Source organism: Anser cygnoides, chromosome 10 (assembly GCF_040182565.1).
Source record: "Anser cygnoides isolate HZ-2024a breed goose chromosome 10, Taihu_goose_T2T_genome, whole genome shotgun sequence".
Lineage (NCBI taxonomy): Eukaryota > Metazoa > Chordata > Aves > Anseriformes > Anatidae > Anser > Anser cygnoides.
The window spans coordinates 18,284,681-18,299,928 of NC_089882.1; the positions used below are offsets into that span (position 1 = coordinate 18,284,681).

A 15,248-nucleotide genomic window follows, 5' to 3' on the forward strand; every position below is an offset into this window, starting at 1 on the left:
TTCTCATCCCTCCCGCTTCCCCGCGGTGCTCATTGTGCCACCCCCCTGCGCTGGGGCACCCCACTCGATGGCTGGCACAGTGCGCCAGGCGCTGAGGCTCAGGTTTTCGTTTCCTAACTACCAGGCTGCGATGGAAATGGGTGAATTTTCAGGGTCTTGCAGTGCTCGCTGATTTGATGGAGGGGATATGAGAGAGAAACTTACTTTCTTTGTGCTTTTAATTGTGAAGACTTAAGTGTTGTGACCTCCTGGGTCTGTCTGTTCCTGGTTTTGCTGCTGTCATATTGTAACACAGAAGTTTTTAGCAAGACTGGAGGTAGTTGTTAATATCAGTAACATTTTATATCCAGTGTCCTCTCCCCCATCCCCTTCAACTTTGTGTGTGTTTTCCCCAGCAGCCCCCTTGAGAAGAGCTTTAAGGTCCTCTGGTGCCAGTGAAGTGCTTGCTGAGTCGCTGACCAGGCGCTAGGCAGAGCTCTGGGTGCTCGTTCCAGAGCACCTAGGTGGTGCCAAATAAACCAGGAGCCACTTGGCTCTTTTTTCCTGCCCTCCCATTAAACAGAAGATGCCGGTCAAACCCTAGCCACGGTGTGGGGATGGCTGCCTCTTAGGTTGGTTGCTGACGGGAGGACGTTGTGTGTTGGAGAAGAAACTTCCTTTGGATTTGAAGAACTTTCTATACTTGTCATTTAACTTGTTACTCGGAGGTCAGGTACTTGCAGAAGCCAAGCTCTTCAGCCTTGCTCGTGGGGCTGGTACCTCCAAAGTTCAGGCTACGAGGTCGTAGGCTGCTCAAAAGCGGTCCCCAGCAGTTCCAGTTTATTACAGAGGAGCTTTTGGAGGAATGAGCCGTGCAGTATTTGTTGTCCATTAGTGGAGAGGTGAATTCTAGCAAAAATCCACTTTTTTCACTTCCTTATCTCTGGCTGTGGTGGCAGGACAAAGAAACTAATTCTGGGAGAGTGTGAACTGAGAAAAGAGGAATTACACCGCCAAATGAGTTTGGATAAACGAGGAATCTGGGTGATACAAATGGCGTGTGCGACTCAGCAGGTAACAGGCATAAAAAGAGGACAGGAGGGGAAGGTGCTGCTGGAAATGGGACTGTAGGTCACGTAGGTGGAGGGAGAATGCAAGGCTAGAGGCCTTCCAACATTTATTTTTTTGGTACGGAAAGATATTTGGGGTCATTTGTACAGACACAAGAGCCCAAGATGCGAGTGAGCTCACCCTCACGCAGCATTGCACGGGTCAGGTTTTCTCACGCTGGGAGCCGGGACACTGCTGGGGTCTTCGGAGTACGGGCACCTGCACGCGCGGTGCTGCGCTGGCTTTCTGCAAGGCAGCAGCTCCGCTGTTTTTGTTAGTACCCGCTGGCAGGTAAATCGAGTGGAGGTTAGCTGCAGTACGCTACCTAACCCTGCTTGAGCAGAGGCTGTTGCCCTACAAGAGAAATGGCTCTTATTTAAAAAGAGTCTCATCTCCTCCCATATACTTATATTCTTCTCTTCTGACCAGAAAGATGGCTGTAATTTGAGCAACCTTACCGAGGAACTGGTGCTTGTTACCTTTTTTTTTCCAGGGTGTAATGAGCTTAGCTTTTTGGGGTGTTACCTGTTCTGGATGGGGGTGTCCTTGTGCCATTGTGCCTTCGATTTGTAGAGGTCTGCTTGCCCTGAGCAACTTCTCAGCTCTTCGTCAAACTGCTTTAGCAGCACACAAAGCAGCGCCGGTATTTTGAAAAGAAAAGCTAGACAGAAACAGATTGTTCCGTGAGTGATGGTGTTTCACCCTGGGCTTATTAGCTTTCTCCAGTGCTCTCGGTCACTTTTTTTGGCTGCGCTTGGTGGGAGAGGTGCCAGTGGAATGCGGTGGCACACAGGCTCAAACTCAACAAATTGCATTTTTCTCCCAAGTGATGCCTCCCTCATTAAACAAAGTCCTCAAAGCAATTTCAGGGGAATTTTTAGGAACTGAAGCAGCAAAGGACAACGCAGCTGAAGTTCTGTGCTACTACAGTTCTACAAGAAACATACACGTTGGTTTTGTTTTCCGAGTGGGAAATTGTATTTCAGGAGAGGACAGAGCACAGACGAGGGAGCCGACAGCTCGGGAGCTGCTCAGCACTGCTGTCTACCCCAGTTCTTTGCCGTAGTTTCCTTCTCTGCAGAACGGCCCTGGTGGTGGTTGAGAGGTTAGTGTGCGGAGCGCGCCCTGGTCGTGACCTCCTCTGCCCCCGACGCAGGGTGCCAGCACCAGGTCTTGGTTTTTGGGAGCCTCCCCTCCCGTACACCATTGCCGTGAGCAAGAACAAAGCAGTGTGCAGACACGAAGGGATGCTTTGCTGGGGTGATGTCTCACGCAGCTCTTTTAAGTCATGAGCGAGTATCGGATGTCTTCTCTCCCCTCCCTTTTCCCAGCTCCTGAATGAAGCTGTGGCGAGGCCTTGGGGCAAAGATTAAAGTTCGGCGGCTTGTGCTCGGTGTTTGTTTGCCGTTTTGGTGGCCTTGGAAGCGTGCGGCAGCAGTAATCCCCTCTATTATTTCTCCTTGCTTTGAGGGTATCCTGGTATAAAGCTAATACCACAACTCCCAGCTACCTAGAGTAAACTAATGCTTATGTAAGCATTGCATAATGCGAAACGCTTGCTCCCTTGCTCGTCCTCTTTCCTTAGTCCCTGAAATTTGTGCCTAAGAAGAGTACTGGTAACAGCTGGCCCGATCCACTGTGCCGGGAGCTTGTCAAGCCCCCGGTTTGCATCTATTTTCTGAATGTGAGTGTGGGGGAGAAGTTAGCTTTGTTACCTAAATCAGTGTTTATCCACCTTAATAGGGAAAAAAAAAGTTATTCTTTTTTTTTTGAAGAAGTTTTGAACTGTTCTGAAAACAAGTAAGGTCTGAGGGTTAAATCCAGTTACTTGTTGCCTAGGTGTCTGTGGTTGTTGGTTGTGGGTTTTTTTAACCTGGCTGGCAGAACTATGTCCTGGGTTACTGGTTAACCGGGATAACCAGAACGGGGAGGTTTCAGCTCCCTCACTCATGCAGCTTGTTGAACGCTTTCCAGCACTGGAGCCTGAGACACTTCCTGGCTCCTGTGCGTTAGATTTATGTAACTCAGTTGCTCTCCCGTACACCCCCCCGCCGTGTAAAGGACAAATGTAACCCATCCCTGGTTCACTTGCTGCCTTAATGGGAGCATTTGCTGGCTTTGTTCCCCTGCCTTGGCTAATGCCTGAGAGAGGGAGGGCTCGCGAGGAGGCGGCGTTTTAGGTTCGAGGACTTTTACTGGGGAAAAGCAATTCAGATTACATACTGGGGAGAGGGATGCGAGGCGGGAGATGTCCTGTGTTTCTCCAGCCCTTTCCCCCTCACGGCAGTAGGAAAGCGTCCCTCTGAAATCCCACATCCCTCTGAAACCCCGCATCCCTCCTGGGAGCTCAGCCGAGCTGGCCAGTGGCTCGCGGTGCTCCGGGGCCGCCGGCAGCCTTTGCCACGCGGTGCTGGGCTGGGGCAGCCGCCCGCCACGGCCCTACCGGCGTTGTGTAACTGCTGCTCGGTGTTTATGTAACCCGGGTCTCGGCGTATGCGGCCGGAACGAGAGCTGCTGGGTGTCTGGGGCCTGGTTCTGCTTGCATAACCCTGGAGTTAGAAGATATATTGTCTGTCACCAGAGCTGGCTGCGTGAGGTTCCATTCTGCCTCTCAGCGCTTCTCAGCTGGTTTCTCTCCCTTTGGTTTTCGGGTTGCTTCTTTCTTTCCCCTGCTCTTCACTTTTGCTGGCTGAGGATTCCCTCGGGCTGGGAAAGGAGTTTCACTCTGCAGCACAAGCTTGCTGTAAACGGATACACTGAAAGGCCACCAAAGGGGGAAAAAAAAAAAAAAAAAGAGGGGCAGCGCTGCCTTATCTTTTAAAGTTTTCCATTGACTGGGGCTTACTCCCTGCCCAAGGAGCCTAAGGATGTGTTTGGGGTCTGTGTGCTTTTTGGTCGGGCTCCCTCTGTGTTTTCTGTGCCGGTGTTTGCTTCAGAGGTCATTTTGCACCTTCCCCCTCTATCCCCCCATCCTGGGCCAGGGTTGGAGGCAGCCTCTGACCTGCAGCCTGCGGATGGAGTTCCTGAGCCCCCAGCACCGACCGCTGTACAGACACCAAGAGCAATGCAAAATGTGCTATCTGAACTTGAGACAGTGCTGCTTGTCATACCAACGTGACAGTCTGCGTCTCGGTAGCGACAAGAACAAGCGACAGACCTCAGGCGGCTGAGCCCCAGCTGAAGCAGCAGCAGGGGGTGAAGGCGCTGGAGCTGGCGTGCGGTGGCACGGGACGCTTCTGCTGGGAACGGAGCGGCACTGGGGCCAGGCACAAAGGTTCACTTGTGTCCGTGGAGCCGTGCAGCAGTGACTCAGCAGGACATCGACATCACAGCCAGCCGCGGAGGGTGATGGTGGGAAGGAGCCCACTCCTCCCCAGCAGTGCTTCATCGCAGTCAGAAGGGGCCAGAGCAGAGCTGTGGGCTGCCTGCCCCACGGGGACCAGCATCTCCCCACATCCCCAGCCCTGGTAAGAAGAGGACAGCCCCGGCTGGCACCCGGACAAGCACGGCACACACAAAACTGGTGCAGACCAGAGGCTGGGTGCTGGCTCTTGTGCTGCTCGGTGGGAGAGGGCCGAGGGGTGTTCAGCTGGAGGGGCTGAGCGGATGCTGCTGGCACGGGGGGGTAGGTGTGCCAGCTTATATAATACTTACATAATTAGTGCTTTGTTAAGCAGTTGTGGCTGGGAGGGGCGTCCTGCCGCTGCCGACTGAGCGCAATTATTTTCCGAGGAGAACAAAGTCTTGCTGCTAATTAGCTGCCCCTGATAGCGGCTGCAGGGGGTGGCACAGCCCTGAGCCTCCTGAAGAGCTGTGTCCTGCTGAGGGGCAGCTTTCCTGGGGCTTCGGGAGGAAGGAAGTGGGTGTTGGTGTGTGCTGTGTCCCAGGAGGGCATTTTGTGGCTCCAGTGGGTGTTACAGCAGGTAGGGCCTGAAGGAAGGGAGCCTGGGCTTCCCCCCTGCTTTCCCCTGTGCTGTCCTTGAGCGGTTTCACAAGGAGTTTCCTGCTTCCAGCCAGCGTCCTGGAAGCGTTTCCATCGTGCCGCCTCTGGGAGAGGTGCTCTGTGCAGACACCTTTCCTCCGTTCTTGCATGGCACCCACACAGCAGCCGCACCGGTTGCACACAGAGAATAGTCTGAAAACTCTTCATTTATTTTCCGCTTCAGCTGAGAACAGGATGACCAGGACACTCCGCTGCTGGCCTCCGAGATGACCGCTGTGCTGCAGCCGAGCACCGGCATCACCTCCACTCCCCTCCAGTGCCCAGCGCACAGGGAAAACACCAGCTAACCCCGGAGAGGGTCTCCCAGCACGGCAGTGCCTTTGCGGTCAGGCTGGCTCCGTGGAGCCACCTCGGTAGCCCTTGGCACAGCTGTAGTTCAGTGTGTCAGCGGCTGCAAGCGCTGCAGCTGGAGCTGCGCAACGAGGCTTCCCTGTCCCGTCACTCAGCACTCCTCCCATTCATGCTCAGTGCCGGCTGCGGTAGTGCTCAGTAAGTTCCTAGAGCACCTGCACTAGCATACAACGGCTCCGTGCTCTTTACGTGGACGGGAGACAGCTCCCAAAGCAAGAATTGACTTCCCTCTGCTCTGCACGCAGCCGCCAGCCTCGCCATGCACGCACAGCCCTGTCCTCAGGGTAGGAACTAATGCTCAGGCTCAGCAATGTAGCGCTATTTAGTACCATGAATTCCGGTAATGAAATGATTTTAAAGTCAAACAAGGGGCCGGTTTGCAGTGGTATGCCTTCCCTGCAGTTACCGGGGTTGGGCTGGCAGGACACTGGCTTCCCAGGAGGAGGGCGAACCTCTGGTGAGCTGCATTAGCTGGCCAGAGGTGGGGTGGTGAAGAAGTAATTGTCTTACTCGGTGGTGTTGTGTGCCAGGGGGATGGTGCAGCAGCCTCAGGTTGGGAACCCTTGGGTCTTATCCTGCGTGGCAGCTTCTGTACTCCTAGTGAGGTTTGACTGTCCCTAGCCCTGTGGATATTTACTCGTGTGCACATTGATACCCGGCCTTTTTGAGGCTTGCCATGGAGTGTGGGTACTGGATGCACATACGTCCCTGCTTCTCACACACCTCGGTGTCAGGAGGGGACTCAGGTTACTTACAAAACTCTTGTTCCTCAAAAAAAGGTGCCTGATGCTCCAGAACGCTCGGCAGTGACCCGAGCCCCCTTGCAGAGCAAGCAGTGTGTGGTGGGAGCAAGTCAGCGCTGAACCAAAGATGCTGGAGACTGTCCTGCAGGCCGCGTGCCATGCTCTTTTATGTGAAGCTTGAAAATACTATGCAAGGAGGAGGTGGCAACCTGAGGCTTTTAAGCTCGGGTGCAATAGGAAATGCCCTGGGGTGGGACAGATCTCTCGCTGTGTTGCGCGCCGTGAGTCACACCTGTGTGCAGTGTTCGGGGGCAGCTGAGAGTCATACCGCCCAGGGAGCATCCGAAGCAGCGTTACACGGAGCTGTCATGACTCTTTTCCTTACAGAAACTCCTCAACTGCAACACACGAGAGGCAGTCGAGAAGCCAAACACTTCCCCCTGCTTCTGCGTGCAGCTGGGGTTGGTGGTGGCTGCTGCTGCTGCTTAGCGAGGCAGAAATTCAGCAACCCCTGGGCTGCAGCACGGACCGGCACCCTGCCGTGATCAGGGCCGCTGGGTTTTGGTAGCGCAGGCATACGCTAAACCTCCAGCGTGCCGGAGGAAGGACTGTCGTGTGCAGCAGCGCAGGCACCCACCAGCTGGCCTTCCTCCCAGCGCTCAGCACCCAGGGTCTTCAGACGTACAAAGGGTTTGCATCCTTGTCGGCAAGGCCTGTGCCCGGTGAGTGGGGCTGGTGGCCCTGCGCCGGGCTCTGCCAGGGGCGTTCCCTGCAGGCTGGCGGCAGGGAGGGTCCCAGCGAGGCGATGGGACGGCTGCCCGTGTCTGCCCGGAGTGCGCTTACAGCTCCGGCCTCAGCAGGAAGGTGTCAGTGTGCGAGCACGGCCGGTGAGTTGTAGCGTTGTGCCAAAAGCTACCTGTGTAGCCACATCGGAGTAGTGTGTCGAGCTCCTGTTACAAAACCATAACTGCATCTCTGCTGTAGAGGGAGGCTCGGCAGAACTGGGGCAGGAATTACTTCAATCGATCACCTGATGAGACCTGTTCAGTGAGGCCGTTCCCATGCTCCGTCCATCCCAAGGAGCAAACCTGTTCCTCGTGCAGCAGTTTGTGTGCAGCTATCATTCCTTAACATGTTTCTGTTCCATTGCGGGTCCCAGCTGTGCAGCTCGGAGCTCCCCACGTTGGAGCACAGCCGCGTGCTTGCAGCAGGAGCCTCGCTGCTCAGCCGCGGGCAGCATTGTGCTGTGCATGCAGTCAGGAGTTTAACACAAAACAGCAACAGAACAATTCCTGCTCGGGGCTGCCAGCTCACGTCAGGTGGGAGCTGTGGCACGGTCAGAGAGAAGCAGCTCGTGGTGATTTTACCGCTGTGTTGCAACAAACAGCGTTGTAGTTGTGGTGGCAAGGCGGGGACCGGCCTCGGGAAGCTGGCTGAAGCCCACTGCTGGATCGGCAGGACGTTCGGGGCGTGTTGCTGGTGAAGAAGAGATCTTGGTGTCCAAATGCCCACGTGCTGGGAATGTGGCTGAATGTGGCTGTGTGCCCCCCACTCCAGGACTTGCCTTTGCAGGGCTGTGGTGAGTGAGGGTCTGCACCCAGGACAACACAAATTTGGCACCAGATTTTAGGCTTCAGTTGAGAATTACCTTGTAAAAACAAAACAACAGATCCAGCGATGTGTGCATTGACCAGAGTCTGTATTGCAAGTGAGTAAGAGGAAAGAAAAGGCGAAATGCAGAGGTGGGATGGGCGTGTGTAGAGTTCGGATGACAGACATGAAAACATACGGAGGAGGCACGCAGAGGCATTGCCTCTGGGCTGCCGAGCCCCTGGGGTTTGCTGGCATCGCTCCTGTCCCGAAGGCACCCTTTGTGCACGGCGCGGGCGGCAGTCGCTGTCAGAGGAGGTGATGGGGACAACTGCCAGGGCGTGGGGAGCCTCCATCTCCCAGCCAAACCTGACTTTGTGCTCCCCCTGCCTCGGCAAGGTCCCCTGGGCCCGCGGTGAGATGGCAGCAGTGTAACCGGGGCAGTGTTTGTTTCTGGGACTGTCGCTGGTTTAATGACTCATCCCGGAGAATGCGATCATGTGCACAGCCTCCCTGCTTCCCTTTGCCCTATTTCATCCGATCTTTTGATCTAGTTGCATAACCACGAGGCAGAAGGGATGGGGGGGGGGGGAAGGAAACGGCGCTGAGGAATTGCAGGTAATGTGACCACAGGGTGTCTGCAGCTCAAATAGCAGAGCTCTTGTCTGGGAAGCCTCGGAAACTGGGTTTGTTCCCAGCATAGCCCGAGAGGGAGCGTGATGCTCGGTGCCTGAGCCGCTGCCTCGAGGAGGGGATCCAAGACGGCGGCGGTATGAGAGCTGCCCTGGCTGGGGCAGCGAATGCTTTTGCCTCCTGTCTTCACGCCCAACACAACTTGTCTCCTTTCATCGTGAGCTCCGTGTCCTCACGTAGGCTGTGGCTCCCTGCTTTCCTAGCACACGTAGGACTTGCTGGTACCGACGCTCACAAAAACGTTTGAGCTGCTCCTGCTGGCTTTGGCCCAGGGAGAGGTGAACCCAGACGTCCTAGCTGGGCTCCGACCTGCGCTCCGAGCCAGCGCTGGGGCAGGGCCGGTGGGACGTCTGGAGAGGGAGCTGCCAAGTTGGTGCTTTCTGACCACGGTGGATCTAGTTCTTGTCACCTCAAATTCGAGAGGTGATGTTAGTGGTAAGGTTAATTCAAACAGGCGTGTTTCTGTGGGGCTGCAGAGGTGCCTGCAGAGTGCTTTGCAGAAGCGTCCTTCACTTAAGCTCTCGACTCTTGCAGAAGGGATAACTTTTTGTCTCCAGATCCCACGGCATCACAATACGGTGCTTGTTGGTTCAGCATTACTTCTTCCTCTGCTGCATTTTTCTGCGCTGATGTCTTCTTTTCCTTTTTTCTTCAAAGTTCTGTCTAAGTGTCATTTCGTTTCAGTCATTAGCTCATAGACGTACTGCGAGCAAGAAGGCTGATTGTGAGATGAGGTTCTCTGTCAGACATAAGGGGACAAGATGCTTCAAAGGAGCTATTACGAGGCTTGTCAGAAACAGTTTACTTCAAGGGAAGCTTTCAAACAGAAACATTTCTGTGCTCTGCAAGCATTAGCTTGGTCACTGGCAGCCTGTTGAAGTGGCACACAGAACAAGGTGTCATTTCACGTGGTGCTTTAATACTGAAGTCAACTGTTAATGCAAGCCTGAAAATAGGAGAAGTCAGGGAAAAAGAAGTGTGCTTTATAAAACAGAATTGTCACTTTTTCCTTTTTAAAAAGCTCGCCAGAAGGTAGCATTGAAATCCTGAGAGTGGAGTCTGGTAAAAGCTTTGAACTGCCTGCTGGGCCGTGACCCAGTGTTGGAACCAGATAACCCCTTGAACGCTGTGTTCTGTTAACTTGGAAGATGGTTACAGAGGTGCCGTATGAATGGAAATTTCTGTCCCACCTAAACGCTGGGAAACAAAGAAAGAGATCCGAGTTGCTTTCTCTTCTGTTTTTCAGTGGGAGCTCATCTGATCCCTGAAAGAAAATGGGCACTTAGGTCAGCAAATGGACTGAAATAATCTTGCCCAGTTTTCTTGTAAGGACACTTTTGGGCTGTTAGTGTAGTCTTGGCTTTTGCTGGAAACAGACCCTTTGGCACAGAACTTATCAACACTGACACCGCCAGAAGGGACCCCAGTTTTGACCCGTGGGTTCCCATGCAGCTTAAATCCTGATGAATGCTCATGTAAAAGGCAGCTGACAGTTCTCACGTTGTGACCTCCTTGTCTTTGCAGACCAACCCCAAGAAGCCGTGTTCAGCAGTGACCATGTTGAACCCACGGAGGATGGAGAATGGCAGCGCTCTACTTCAACTACCTCATCTCAGAGTGAGCGGGCAGAGCAACTCTTGCAGAACCAGCACAAGAGCCTGGCCTCTGAGGACACCAAAAAGAAGAGGGCTCAGAAACCCTCTCACATGCGGAGGAACATAAGGTAGGTATCAGGACAGAAAGTGGTAGGGTGCTATGTAGCCTTTTGGGTAGAAAGGGAGTCTGTAGGCTTTTCTTCTAAGCTACATTTTGCTGCTCTTGGCAAAGCAGATGGCTTTTCTTTTCCAAAACCTTTGGATCTCACCAGTGGGAGTAGTCTGTTCTCAGTCTGGAGTGCTGCATGTGGGTACAGACTTGTTTGGTATTTTCAGAAGAGTAAATTATTTGGGTATGGAATATATTTCAAAAAAATGTGTATTTGCTGCTGTTTAATAATGATGGTGCAATTTCTCAGTTAGATGTCTTAAGTAAATAGCGAGTTTCAGATGTGTGTACGTGATTTCTGCTGATGAGGATCATATTGCAGACAGCCTAAAATATAGCCCTTTCCTCTGTCCTGGGTGCTTGTTCCCAGGAATGCTCGTGCTGTGACTGGCAACTGAATTGCTGGAAATCAATTTCTCCTGAATTTTGAAAAGTAGAAATTGATTGTGCAAGTCACCACGTACATTCTGGGGCAGCTTCTAAGGTAGTAATTCACCATGAAAGTTTGTTCAAGGGGATCTAAAAAGCTTAGAGCAGGGACTCTTTGAGGCAGCAAGTGGCTCATTTTCATGGTATGTAAGGCACTGGTAGTCTTTGGCTCATATTTCAGTTTGGTCACTTGATGGACTTTCTTGAAGTTGAAGGAGTGAGCGTTGAGTAAGCCTTGGAGTCTGAGACTTTGTTAGGATGGAGGAGATTGTCCCTTCAGTGGAGGCTTGGCTGGATTGAAAGGCTGGCTTGAGGGAGCTGGATTTCACCACTGCTTGTATTGTGCCTCTCTTCTGGCAAAAGAGCCTTCATTTCCAGGGCTGCAAATCTGAAACAGTGAAACTGAAAAGAAGGAAAAGCAACTTTCAGAAGTATGGAAATTACCTGTAAAAGTAAGTTGGTTTGAGAACAGCCTTTGAAACAATTGTGTTAAAGCTATGAGAGGTCTTAGTTCCTGAATACACTGAGGCAGATGAAAATCAGGGTGAGGACTCTGTGGGGAAACTGATGCTTTTTCACAGAATCATAGAATGGCTTGGGTTGGAAGGGATCTTAAAGACCATCGAGTTCCAGCCCCCCTAGCATGGGCAGGGACGCCACCCACTAGATCAGGTTGTTCAGGGCCTCATCCAACCTGGCCTTGAACGCCTCCAGGGAAGGGGCATCCACAGCTTCTCTGGGCGTAGCTCTTTTCTCCTCACATGTCTTCTTTGCATGACTTTGTGCCTTTTCTATTTATAAACTCTATGGCAATAAATAACATCCTGTCGGATAGAACTAGTCCTCTGGTAACCTAACTCAAGTATATACTTACCAATGCACTCTTTTCCCCCTTTCGTTATTTTCCGTGTCAAACTTCTGTCTTTTCCTTGAGTGGTAGCAGCGATGCCTGTAGCTGGGAAGCACAGTCTCGAAAAAGCTGTGAAATTTGTCTGTAGCTTTTGGCTGTATGATGTTCGTAGTCTGTGTAGCTGACAGATTACCTGGAGCTTGTCAGTTGTCTTTTAAGCCAGCTGTACAGCCCTTCAGGTTTTTTGTTGTTTTGGTGGGTGTTGTTGTTTTGAAGGACTGTAAGTGTAACCAAGACATACTTCTCTGTTTGCTTGTACATTCAGGAAGCTGTTGCGTGAGGACCAACTAGAAGCCGTGACAAAAGCAGCCCAGCAGGAAGAGTTGGAGAGAAGGAAACGGCTAGAGCAGCAGCGGAAGGATTACCCAGCCACTATCCCAACTGTACCCCTCGAGTTTCTTCCTGGTAAGCAGTGGGAAATGCCACCTGAAGCAAGATTTTTAAGGGTAGGAGCTGATTGAAGAAGGAGGTAGTCTGCCAATGCTGCGCTTGCACTTGCAAGTGTAAATTCTTGAGATGATAATTTGAAACAACTTGTGGCTCAGTAGTGCAGCCAGTTCCACTTCTGAGCTTGTTCTGAATCAAAATGCTGTGGCTGTATGGTGGAAGGTGCCAGGAAACTTTTGTTGAAGACATTTTGACCAGTTAATTTTGTGTGAGCAGGATGCTGGAATCGTAGAATCACAAAATGGTTTGGGTTGGAAGGGACCACAAAGGCCATCTAATTCCAACCCCCCTGCAATGGGCAGGGATGCCTCACGTCGGCTCAGGCTGCCCAAAACTCCATCCAGCCTGGCCTTGAACAATTCCAGGGATGGGGCATCCACAGCTGCTCTGGGCAGGCTGTTCCAGTGCCTCACCACCCTCTGAGTAAAGAATTTCTTCCTTATATCTAATCTAAATCTCCCCTCTTTTAGTTTAAAGCCATTACTCCTTATCCTATGACTACACTCCCTGACAAAGAGTGCCTCCCCAGCTTTCCTGTAGCCCCCTTTAGGCACTGGAAGACCACTGCAAGGCCTCCCCAGGGCCTTCTCCAGGCTGAACAACCCCAGCTCTCTCAGCCTGTCTTCATAGGAGAGGTACTCCAGCCCCTTGATCATCTCTGTGGCCTCCTCTGGACTTGTTTTAATACTTTCATGTCCTTCTTGTGCTGGGGGCCCCAGAGCTGAGCGCAGGCTCCAGGTGGGGGTCTCACGAGAGCAGAGCAGAGGGGGACAATCCCCTCCCTTGCCCTGCTGGCTATGCTGCTTTTGGCTCAGCCTAGGACAGAGTTGGCTTTCTGGGCTGCAAGCATGCATTGCTGGCTCATGTCAAGCTTCTCATCAACCAGCTCCCCCAGGTCCTTCTCCTCAGGGCTGCTCTCAATCCATTCTCCACCCAGCCTGTGTTTGTGCTTGGCATTGCCCCAGCCCAGATGCAGGACCTTGTATTTGCTGGAACAGGTCTCTCTTATCTTTCCAACTGCTATGGAAGCTTAAACTAATTTGACAGAAATGCCATATCCTTGATACAGATCATGTTTGCTCTGAGGGTAGTCTGGTAATAAATGGATCTGGTACTGGGGACAGTGAAACAATAGACTGGGTGTACTTATGTTCATACGTAGCCATATTCTTTCGTTCATGTTTTGACAAGCAGCGAGATAGCAGGCAACATAAAGAGTTAAGCATCACCCTTCTCTTCCAGCAATGGGAGTGACCTCAGTAACCATATGTCAGGACGCAGTTCCACAATATGTCATCTTGTGCTGCCTTCTAACCTGGGTAGTTTCAATGATTTTATGCCTCTGCCTCTCAGATGGGTGTGTGAGGGCAGAGGAGTGCAATTGCAAGTTATGTCAGTGGTCTAGGAGTTCCTGAGTTGGCTTTACCACATGGGAAATGTGTAACCTCCTTTAAGTGTAAGAGTTCAAAATATTTTGCATTAAAAAAATAAAAAACAGGAGCTATTTAAAATACTTTTACTCTTGGGGAGTAGGTTGTAGCCCCAGAAGAACGTGGTTGCTTGCTGAGTCACTGCCATGGTTCTTATTCGGCCCTGTTGAGCTCACCTCTCCCCCTGCTTGGCAGTACTTAAATATGCAGGCAAATGGTCTTGATCAGCAAAAGTTGTTTATGATATGTGGGATATAATTTTTACAATGTCTCTACTAACAAAGGACAGTTATCATCCCTTCAGCAGTTGGTACTTTCTCTGCTGGATGGAAAACAGAAGTGGAATGAAGAAAAAGGAAATGCTTTTCCTTCTGAGACAGAAAAAAAAAAAAGAGGGGGGGCAGAACGACTTCAGTATGTGTTTGGTCAATGTGCCCCAGCCAGGGCATTCAATGGAGAGGGTGCCGTCAGCAATGGGCTATTGTTTAGGCATATTGAGAAAGAAAGCGATTGTGACCCAGGAAGCTGAGTCATAGCAGTGTTTTAGACAGTGAGAGTCTGTTATGGAAAATTCCAGGGCTAAGTTATTAGAGCAAAAGTGGAAGGAAATACTGTCTGGTTTCTGAACAGTTTTGTCTCCTTTCCCCCTTATTATGAATTACTTATTGTCATGTTTGTAGAAGACATCGTTTTCAGAACAGCAGAAGCTACCCAGCTCCCCCCTCAGGTCCTTGCTGAGGAAGTGATCTGTCTCGATAGTACCAGCAGTGGCAGTGAAGATGATGCTAAAGGAAAAAATAACATTAAAGATGGTAAGTGACCGGCCGTCTTACCCAGGCTTCTCACAACATGCTATTTGTTCAGTCACAAACCTCCTATGTTCAACTAGTCAAATGTTCCAGTCGTGAATTGCTTTGGATTTTTGTAGGGCTGTTGGTTTCCAAATATATGGCCAATTTTTGCCTTTGAGTCCTAAACTGGCATTTCTAGCCTGGCCTGTCAGGCACTTTAGCAAACTTGTCTTTATGTCTGTTTTATAAATAAACTCCATTTTACTTAGTGCTCTGCTGAAGAATGCTTACGCGAGATGTCGCATCGTCTGCTGTGTATAGGCAAGGAGCATCTGAGTACTCAAATCTGCAAATTAAAGCACTTTTTGTGTCCTTTGTCCCAAACAGATCTAACCTGACTGCTTTACACTACTCTGATTTCTTTGGCAGTTGTTAAAGACAGTGTATCGACAGATAAAAGGCATGTCTGGATTTGAGAATTAACAGGGCATGTGGAAGAGAATGTAAAACACATTCACACACACAGAAACTACCTCGTGTTTAGTGTTCTCTGAAACAATGGGAAACTCCAGTTTTTATATGCTGGCCCAAGGGACGTCTCGTGGGCCTGTATTCTGCCTGCTTGTTCAGAACAGGTCATTAGGCCAGGGTAGAATTACAAAACACAGCAGCCTTATTTTCCTGCTATAGCTTTTTTTTTCCATATGCGATAAACCCTGCTGTCAGTTAAGCTTTGCCCCTTTTTCTCTCCTGTTTTGGTTACAGAAGTGATTGAGCTGAGTTCAGGAGAGGACGATGCCCTCCAAATCGTGGACAGCAGTGACTCTGGCAATGAAGGGGAGGAAGACGGCAGCGAAGAGAGCAGTGGCTCTCATGTGAATGATGCCTTAAATCAGTCCGATGCTTTGGGGCAGGTCATTGTCAACATCAACCATCCACCAAACGAGGAGGATATTTTCCTGGCTCCCCAGCTTGCACATGCAGTAAAACCTCATCAGGTAGGCTTTA

General features: G+C 51.2%; 1 protein-coding gene across 4 annotated transcripts in view; it reads left to right on the plus strand.

Annotated features, from left to right (window-relative positions):
* The window catches only part of RAD54L2 (RAD54 like 2), a 65,460-nt gene that overhangs the window by 34,925 nt on the left and 15,287 nt on the right, over positions 1 to 15,248 (plus strand). For all 4 annotated transcript variants that reach the window (XM_067003293.1, XM_067003294.1, XM_067003292.1 and 1 more), the window contains 4 exons: positions 9,994 to 10,192; positions 11,838 to 11,977; positions 14,130 to 14,261; positions 15,006 to 15,238. In XM_067003293.1, coding sequence (XP_066859394.1) covers positions 9,994 to 10,192; positions 11,838 to 11,977; positions 14,130 to 14,261; positions 15,006 to 15,238 — 704 coding nt within the window. The remainder of the gene's footprint in view (positions 1 to 9,993; positions 10,193 to 11,837; positions 11,978 to 14,129; positions 14,262 to 15,005; positions 15,239 to 15,248) is intronic.